Here is a 10,000-nt window from a genome sequence, read left to right as displayed (position 1 = left end):
CAGCGCACTGTTTTTTTTTATTATTCTTTTTTATCTTTAGTCTTCTCTCGCCGGTTCTCAGTGATCTAGGGTAGGCAATTCTCTCTCTCTTAAAAGGCCCTATTAAGGCCGTGTCATACTAGCACTTTTTCCGTCAATTTTTTTTTACAATTTTATCTAACTTAAATACAAACATTCTCGAATATAGCTCTTGATTTGACTATGATAGGCTGAAAAAAGTTGGCGGAAAGGTTTTCAAACGGAAACGATCATTATCGTCTGACTAGAAAATCGACAATTCGCTCAAAAATTGAGAACATTTCAGAAAATTGTAAAAAAAAAAAAAAAAAAAAAGGAAAAAGTGCTAGTGTGACAGCACCTTTACACTATCACTTTTTCCGTCAATTTTTGCGTTTCCGTCTGAATTTGAGGCTTTCCGCAAGTATCGTTTGCAAACGGAACGCCTCACAGAGAAAGACGGTTACGACCGTTTCCGTCTGACTAATTTCCGTCTTGATCTTGTGCTATTAATAAATTAGATAGGATGAGTGAATTTACACATAAGCTAATATTTTAGAACATTCGTATATACATCGGTACCTCACTTGGGTCAGTCGGTTTTCATACGGAAAGTTCATCCGGAAACGCAAAAAATTGACGGAAAAAGTGATAGTGTGATAGGGCCTTTAGTGCGGTTTGGTGATTGTTACAATGTACTGAAGTGTTCTATGGTAGTGCTATGTGATCTGTGGCGTGTGGCTTCATCTATTAAGATTTTGACGTAGATGTCACTCCCCCGAGGATAATTTCAGAAAATGAAATGCTTAGTCTTGGAAAATTAGTCTTGGGATTATAACTTAATCGTGTTCTTATTATTTGATTTGATTATTATTATTATTATTATTTTTTTTTTTTTTTTTTAACGTGGTGGAAGTACCGCGTGAAAATGTAAACAAAGCAACGAAAACGAGATTTTTGTTTTCTTTTTGCCAACTTATAAGCAGACATACGTATTTATTTATTTTTTTAAATGTTTTCTTCACTTTTTAGCACAGTAGAGTAACACTCAAACCCCTTTCTTTATTTTGCAGAACGAGACCATACCCGTGCTTGTTAAAACTGCCGCCATGGCCTCTGCACTGAATGTTATGAAGTTCAGCAGATTAGCGAGGAAATTGTCACGTTCCAGGTATTATTATTATTGTTATTATTATTATTATTATTATTATTATTATTATTATTATTATTATTATTATTATTGTAATTATTGTAATTATTATGATTATCATTATCATTATTATTATTATTATTATTATTATTATTATTATTGTTATTATTATTATTATTATTATTATTATTATTATTACTATTATTATTATCATTATCATTATTATTATTTTTGCAAGCTATATAAAGAGCCACACTGAAGTAATCGAGATTTATACCACCAAAGGTGTCAGTGCAGGTCAAGATACAGTTAAGAAAGAAAAAAATAATAGAAAGTCAGCTAATTACGTAAGAAAAACATGTCAGCTGATCTTTTAAACTTATCAAGAGTCGGAGAAATTACAATCTCTGAAGGCAATCTATTCCAAAGTCTACAAATAGCTGGAAAAAAAGTATCTAGAAAACTGACTTGTAGACGATCGACTTCCATCAAATGTCATTGAATTGAGGGTCATAGAAATTCAGATTCAGAAAGATTAAGTTTAATCACATGAAAACACGTGTCACTTTTGTCCTGAATTTAAAAGTGCAAAATATTGACGTGCACTTGTCACATTTTCTTTTTTTCTTTTACTATATTTATAATCATTATTTTTATTAGCGACACTAACGTCATGACAAGCATTATTATTATTTTATGATTATCATTATCTCTATCATCAGTATCATTAAATATGTGTGTGTGTGTGTGTGTGTGTGTGTGTGTGTGTGTGTGTGTGTGTGTGTGTGTGTGTGTGTGTGTGTGTGTATGTGTATGTGTATGTGTATGTGCGTGTGTGTGTGTGTGTGTGTGTGTGTGTGTGTGTATGTGCGTGTGTGTGCGTGCGTGCGTGTGTGTGTGAGAGAGAGAGTGTGAGTGTGAGTGTGAGTGTGAGTGTGAGTGTGTGTGTGTGTGTGTGTGTGTGTGTGTGTGATAATGATGCTATTTATTATGTTGGTCACTATTATCTTCAAAATTATCAGCATTGTTATTGTTTTTATCATCTTCATGCTTATTTTGCCGTTCTTTGCCTCCAGAATCCTTGGGAAATACCTACACACCACATCAGCTGTTCCCAACATTCTGACGTCACCACTACCTGACATCGACTTACCTTCAGGAAATTTGACGTCACTCATACTGAACAAAGTTACGGAATGGGGTCATCACACGGCTTCGGTTCGTATCAGTCATTTTATCAATATATGATTTGATATCCTGATGTGTATATATTCTCGTTAGATTTTTTTCTCTCTTTCTCGTTTTCTCTTTTTTTTCTCTCTCTCGTTTTCTCTTTTTTTCTCTTTCTCTCTCTCTGCCTCTCTCTCTCTCTCTCTCTCTCTCTCTCTCTCTCTCTCTCTCTCTCTCTCTCTCTCTCTCTCTCTCTCTCTCTCTCTCTCTCTCTCTCTCTATCTCTATCTCTATCTCTCTCTTCCGGTATTTTATTCATGTTTTGCTTCTCTCTCTCTGTTAATTTACTCTTTTTTCTGGGTCTTTGGTATTATTGTGTACGGAGTGTGACAATGCCTTATTTTGAAAAATATCACAGCCATTTGATAAAAAATATTTACCATGTAACTGGCATCTAATAAAAAGATATTTCTTATATAACGAACATCTGATCCGATATATATATATATATATATATATATATATATATATATATATATATATATATACACTTTATTTCTGGCTAAGTGTTGACTACAAACATCATCATCAAACATTAACTATACGTTCTTGGATAAAAAGAAGGTGAATGTTTATCATGATAAAAAGAGATTAAAACGCGTATGAATAATGAGGAAAAAAAACAAATAATTAACATTGAGCGAATATCAGAATCTAGGAAGAGTGAATTTAGAGTAATTTTAATGTTTTAGAATAACCAAGCTATGTTATAACAGGAGTGCAGCGTGACGGGCCGGAAGTACACCTACTCCCAGCTGGTGGACGGGGCATCCAGGTGGGCGGGCATGTTGACCAAGATGGGCATGAAGAAAGGGGATGTGTTGGCAGTCGTCATGCCCAACTGCCCTGAATACCCCATCGTTCTTTTGGGCACTCTGATGGCCGGCGTTGTGGTGTCTACGGTGAATTCTAATTACACGGCAGGTTAGTTCGTTAAACAATGCTTTTTGGGGTTAAATATACACTCGCTAAAAGGAAAGTATCTTTTTTCTAACGACGATATGATTCGACGACGAAAACGGTGGGAAAATCTGTTGTGAACACGACCCGAGATTAGCCATTCTGTTTACACAATATTCTGTATGATCTGAGTAACCTAAACCCAATGTAAATCCCATGGTAATGACGATGTTGTCTGGCAATGCAAGAAAACCGAAAAAGGAATTGTGAAAAGTTTAGAAATGTCTAATACTTATTCACCACAAGCACGGCGAACGTAACAGGCCTACACGGTATGGACGCCATTCGCGCCTCCGCCGCTAGTTGGCGTCCGTCTGCAGAAGGCAATCACTGTCATGCCGGAATTGCTTGGATAAGGTCGATATGTTGATTGCAGATACGGTCCTGGGAGAAGTCCTTGCCCATGGCTGCCCAGACATTCTTAGTGGGATTCAGATCTGGCGATGTGGGTGGATGTGGCACAGCGTGATCTCGGGGTGTTGCCGAAACCACGCCTTCACGACACTGCTCTTGTGAATAGGGCTGTTATTCTGGACGAGGTGAAATAGCTCCGACTCGGGGAACTCCATGGGCATCATTGATGGTGGAGACGCCTTGTGCAGGATTTTAACATGGGCATACCCCGTCAATCTGCAGGGCCAGGCATCCAACTCCCCGACCTTGCTGCTGAACATCTACCTTAAGAGCACAGCGGTTTTTGACAGTCTGCGTGCTGCAGCGTAATGTGATGTTCCACCGGATGTTGCCAGCAGAACAAAAGGGGTCCATGACAGGGGACATGACAGCTAACTACCGGCCACGTTCCCTTATTCAACCCTGTCAGTTCTAAGGGGTATTGCCTTAGGGTAACTAATGGTTTTCATTTGCTCATGTTATTTGTGCACTTCAATGCAGGCCTCCTACTTGTACTTTATATAGTACATTTACTTGATCGTCCTATCCTGTGTCTCCAGGGCGCCCACTTCTGGCCTCGTCTCTGGTGGATCCAGTTTCTTGGTGTCCCTAGATCCACAGACACGGTTGGCTTCGAAATACCTAATCTTATTCATATCTCGGTTCTTGATAGTCGTCAGAGTGAAGCGCAAGTATGGCATATGAGACCTCCATTGCTAATATTGCCATGATAGAAGGCCCTTGCCATATCACCTTCGAAACACTAACTGAACACATTATGAAGCTTCATGTTCTGAGTTTCGAAAATAAATACCAACCTATTCGGATCAGCACCTAGCAATCGTTTCAGTTTCGTCTCCCGAGTAAATATTTTTAGCGTGTGTACTTCCAAATACTTTTTATTTCGTTTGTTGGAATAGCTTGCTACACCTCGAGGAGGAGAATTGGGTAGCTCACGGTTACAGATACATTACGAACCACAGAATAACAGCAATGATAATACACCACTGCCACCATACACTAATATAGCCACTTGCTTCACACCCCAACCCTGCAGGAGAAATACATCGGCAGCTGTTAGACTGTGACGCCAAGATGGTATTATATGATCCTGTCTTGGAGACCAGCGTGGACGGCGCCCTTGCACAGCACCAACGACCTCTTCTCATCGTCACCAACGGTCCTTCTGCTCGCTCTGGGGCCCTCAACCTCCACCATGTTTTTGAGGACACCAACATCGCCTTCGCAGATCCTGTTGAGGTGAGAGTATTAGTGTTTTCTAAATGGATTTGGAGAATGATCTAGTCATGTTCTCCTTATCAGACGGTGATGAGAGTAATATTAGTGACGAATCTGATGTCAAAATTACCATGATAATGGCAAAAGTAATGATAAGAATCATGTTAGCAACAAATATTAGTGAATAAGAAAATACTAGTTAAGATATATCAATAATAGTTATAACCTATCACTGAAAAACAGCTTTCCGGGGAGGAACTTGCCCTGATGCCGTACTCCAGTGGAACCACAGGGCCACCAAAGGGCGTCGCCATCACCCACAACGGCTTCTCCTCCAACATGGCCATGTATTCGGTGCCGGCCAGCCTCCCCGTAAAGGAAGCAACAGGTGATTTTACTTGAAAGCTCGTATTGCTACAAGACTATAAGGAGTAAAGCCACTCGTTGGTTTGTGAATTAGACGTGATAAAGTGAAGAGCATAATTTTCAAATCGATCAAATCATATCAAACCAGCATCGGTAATATTGCTCATCGTTCTATTCATTGAAAATTTCAAAGAATATTAAGGTTTCTCTTTATACTTTTAAGATGAATATAATTTCTTGATTCCGTATTAAGATTTAATGCATAATAGATGTGAAAGTTTATACTAATTCAATGTATATGTAAGCTCAAAGTTATTCAGTGACAGAAATAATAATCATATACCATAGCCATAGTTGATATAAAATACGAAAATTATATTGCAGCTACAAGCCAAGGGGCCTTCATGTGCCTCCTGCCATGCTACCACATCTACGGGATCCTACCCATCTGTCTCATAGGACTCACTAAGGGAATCAACATAGTTACTGTACCCAAGTTTGACCCAAATACATTCGTCAGCACCATCTCTTCACACAAGGTTGGTTATGTGGTTGTGGGTTCCTTTTTTTCTTCTGAAATATGTAATTGAGTTTTTTTCAGCCCCTTGATGCCTCTTTCAAGAATCTCAAAACTAGCAACATTAGGGACACCTCTTTTTCGCTATTGTCGTGATTTTTTTACAAGTATTGCGAGTTATTGTAATTGTTTCCCACCTTTTACGTGCAGATGAGCACCTTGCACCTGGTTCCTCCGCTTCTCAACTTCTTGCTGCATTCCCCGTCCGTCACTGCAGAGAGCATGGCCCATCTGGAACACTTCGTGATCGGAGCTGCGCCTGTGTCTCCGTCGGCAGCTCAGGGTTTCAAGGAGAAGTTGAAGAAAGAAATATTTTTCCAAGAAGGTAAATCCTTTTTGTTATTTACTGGCGAGAACTGTTGAAGAATGAATCAAGTTGTTCTTTGATATGATCATTACATAGCCTACACTGCATGAATTTGTACCTGCACAGCTAAGCAGAAAACTATCATTAGGAAGTGTGTCAAAACAATCAATAACGATCATAACCTTATGTTATGGAAGGGTTAAAACTTAGGGTAGCCGTTCCGAAATTCATATGGATTCGTTATGAGATTAATTTATTCCCGTAAGAGATGGAACATGCCTTGCAATATTAAGATAAGCCACATACCACATACTCAAAAGTAGTAGAAAAACCAGGAATACCAATAGTTTCGAAGCATTAACAACTAGATTTCAAAAGGTATCATTACTTGTATCAGAATGTTTACCATGATTTTCTAACAATATTTTTCTGTGTGGCTGTACATAGAAGTGTTTTTGGGTAGAGTACTAATAATGCATATAGACATTAGTTTGTTCATATTTATATCTTTTAACCACTTCTTCGACAGGGTATGGAATGACCGAAGTGCTGCTAACTCACGTGGTCCCAGTGGGTACGGATGAAGTAGGAACATGCGGTCACCTGCTGCCAAATGTGAAGGCGAGGGTGGTGGACACTGTCACTGGCGAAGACCTGAAGGCATACGAGGACGGAGAAATATGGGTCCAGACGCCTTCGGTAGGTCTTCGAGATCCCTTTAATCTGGAAAGGATCCTGTTTATACGTTAGCGACCTTCCTCGAGTTTGTTTACGTCGTAATGATAAATTCAAACGCTAGGCCTACACGCAAAGGCATCTGCAGCCATACGTTAATCCTTTCCTTTTAATGACCCTGGTAGATGATGAAAGGCTATTTCCAAAACCCTGCTGCCACCGCTGAGACGATCGATGCTGATGGCTGGCTTCACACAGGAGACGTCGGTCACTATGACGAAAGGGGCTTCTTCAAGATCGTTGACCGCACGAAGGAACTCATCAAGGTTAAGGGTCTTCAGGTAGGTTAGCGAAAGAAACGCATGAACATAAACACAGTAACGTATACGAAGATGAATTGGAAGACAAGCACAAGAATATATGAAGTTACATCATGACGTTTCGATCTCGTTAAGAGTTCCTCATCAGACACATTAAGATGATTCATAATGAGAGCGAAGTTAGCTATGCACACAAATGTCTGCTTAGGGTTGAGTTCGTGTTAATATGATGTACAAAGAAAATGGTACTATTTATTTGAGTGAAAATTATATTCAATCATTGAGAAAGTGGCCATATATCAACAACTTGTAATAAATAGAAACATGACAAATTGCTGAAGTAATACATTTTCTATGGGCAACGTTCTTCAATTATTTAACCATTAGAAAGAGAAACTTTTGCATCTTAAGACAGATTTGAAGCCTGTTATCCAATATTGATAATTAGATGCGACCTTGAGCTAAATTTACCATTATTTATTGAAATGATATGAGCTTTATTGCCAATCCAAAGAGAATACCATTTGTGGCTGTCCTCCTGTTCTCGCACACCCAAATAAACATGCACGCACCCATTCACCCAGCCACACCTACACACCAATACCACCACCCACATCCCTTAAGCCCTCCCTACACCCCCCCCCCTCACACACAAGACTCCCACACCCCCTAAACACTCCCTACACCCCCCCCCCCTCACACAAGACTCCCTCACCCCCTAAACCCTCCCTACATCACCCCCTCCTCCCTCACACACAAGAAGACTCGGTAACCATCGCCCACACTCCACCAGGTCTCACCATCCGAGTTGGAGGACCTCCTTCGTCGGTGTCCAGCTGTGGTAGACGTGGGCGTAGTAGGCGTGCCAGACGACCGGCTGGGAGAAGCACCACGGGCCTACGTCGTCACTTCCAAGATGGTTTCGGAGGCCTTCATCCACGGGTAAGTTTTTGAAAGGTTTTTGTGCAGTTTTTTTTTGCATGGTCGGTCTTGATGAGAATAACTTTCTTGTGGCCTTGATGTGACTTTGAGTAAGGGATGTATACTTGTTTTTAATCCAAAAAGCAAAGATTCAAAGAGGGATTTCTGTTTTGAGTTATCAATCGGGGATTTTTACACAACTCCATCTTATGTGAATAATAACACAAGGAAGAAACTAAATAATAACAATGAAATCTCATACTTTATTCTGTGTCACTCTCAAAACACCCACAACAGATTCCTGGAGGACAAGGTGGCTCCTCACAAGAAGCTCGCAGGTGGAGTGTGTTTCGTCAAGGAATTGCCGAAGACTGCAACGGGAAAGCTGCTTCGAAGAGAGCTGAAGAGAATGGCCATGGAGGGCAGTGCATAGGCATGACTGATGTCTTTGTTGGGTTTTAAAAGATTTTTATGTTATAATTTTTTATGGTGCAGTTTCGAAACCGTGACAGGATGTCGAAACAAGTGTTTTATTTTTTAATAAATCTGTTTTATAAAAAAGAAAGCATTTTGTTTTTCTTTCAGTCTCTTTATCAGCTATTAAGTATTAGGTTTTTTAAGTGTTAGACGACAATGTGTTCATAGAGCGATAATGTGTTATCAGTTTACTCGACTCTAACCCACAAACGGGTTCACAACATGGCGAGCTCGTCACGAAAATTACCTTTTTATAAGCGAAAAAAATGGTAACCCTCTGTATTACACGTCAGAATGTAACTGCATAGTCGATGGTCAGTGAAGGTCATCCATATGCAAATTAACCTCAACATAACCCCCCCCTCCACACACACACATACACTTATATGCTGTCGTTTATATACTTCAGTCAGGTTCCTCTGAATCTTTAAATTATGGCGTGTATCGTTTCTAAATCTTGATTATTTATCCAAATGGTGTTATGTAAAGGAAATGAGATAATATATATATGGGATGTAAACGTGTATGATGCTTTTAAACCAAGAGAGAAATGATGCATATGCCAAAACATTAGCAACAAAGATAGAGAAATTAGTACTCAAATTATAACACATACACTGCCTGAGCCATCGACCTGACCTGACCTCCCTTTGCCTTCGTTTACCTGTCCTCGGCTACTCTGTGTTCACTGTGTTGCCTCTCCTTTCTTTCTTTCTCTCTCTCTCTCTCTCTCTCTCTCTCTCTCTCTCTCTCTCTCTCTCTCTCTCTCTCTCTCTCTCTCTCTCTCTCTCTCTCTCTCTCTCTCTCTCTCATCCCTCTTTCTTCTTCCCAGAGCGCAAGATGTTTCAACTGCACCGCTATGGCTAGGTACCAAGGAGTAGCCTTACTTATCCTTACGTCTTCAGGTTTTAAGATGAAATTTAGGATTTTGAAACTGTTGTATTACTTTTCAATAAATCCTCTGTGCATTGTGTTTTATTCTACCTTAATATATATCATCTGGTATACATTAACAGTATTTCTTAGTCATGTGTAAAAATATGCTGATCGGGTTAGGTTAGGTTAGAACTTCTTTCAATGGCTATCTGGCCCATTTTCTTTAACCCGTCAAAATCACTTTGGTTTAAATCGAATGAGTTAGAGTTTCATATGCGTACACATACATATACGACGTGCATGTGTAAAGGTATATGAATATGTATGTACGTGTGTATTTTCGCGGACTCGTGTGTGTGTGTGTGTGTGTGTGTGTGTGTGTGTGTGTGTGTGTGTGTGTGTGTGTGTGTGTGTGTGTGTGTGTGTGTGTGTGTGTGTGTGTGTATGTGTGTATGTGTGTATGTGTGTATGTGTATGTGTATGTGTATGTGTATGTGTATGTGTATGTGTAT

General features: G+C 39.6%; 1 protein-coding gene across 2 annotated transcripts in view; it reads left to right on the top strand.

Moving 5' to 3' along the window:
• Positions 1 to 8,700, top strand: part of LOC113804690 (probable 4-coumarate--CoA ligase 1) — a 12,085-nt gene extending 3,385 nt beyond the window's left edge. The window contains exons 2-12 of one of the 2 annotated variants that reach the window (XM_027355574.2): positions 1,071 to 1,168; positions 2,224 to 2,365; positions 3,094 to 3,301; positions 4,788 to 4,990; positions 5,213 to 5,357; positions 5,720 to 5,874; positions 6,063 to 6,237; positions 6,749 to 6,918; positions 7,080 to 7,235; positions 8,008 to 8,156; positions 8,433 to 8,700. In XM_027355574.2, coding sequence (XP_027211375.2) covers positions 1,107 to 1,168; positions 2,224 to 2,365; positions 3,094 to 3,301; positions 4,788 to 4,990; positions 5,213 to 5,357; positions 5,720 to 5,874; positions 6,063 to 6,237; positions 6,749 to 6,918; positions 7,080 to 7,235; positions 8,008 to 8,156; positions 8,433 to 8,568 — 1,701 coding nt within the window. In that variant the 5' untranslated portion in view covers positions 1,071 to 1,106 and the 3' untranslated portion in view covers positions 8,569 to 8,700. The remainder of the gene's footprint in view (positions 1 to 1,070; positions 1,169 to 2,223; positions 2,366 to 3,093; positions 3,302 to 4,787; positions 4,991 to 5,212; positions 5,358 to 5,719; positions 5,875 to 6,062; positions 6,238 to 6,748; positions 6,919 to 7,079; positions 7,236 to 8,007; positions 8,157 to 8,432) is intronic. The other variant, XM_070125807.1, reaches the window with a different exon arrangement.
• Positions 8,701 to 10,000: the final 1,300 nt, after the last annotated feature.

The sequence above is a fragment of the Penaeus vannamei genome, chromosome 9 (assembly GCF_042767895.1).
Source record: "Penaeus vannamei isolate JL-2024 chromosome 9, ASM4276789v1, whole genome shotgun sequence".
NCBI lineage: Eukaryota > Metazoa > Arthropoda > Malacostraca > Decapoda > Penaeidae > Penaeus > Penaeus vannamei.
Note: the sequence above shows the minus strand (reverse complement) of the source record. Positions and strands in the feature narration are given on the sequence as shown.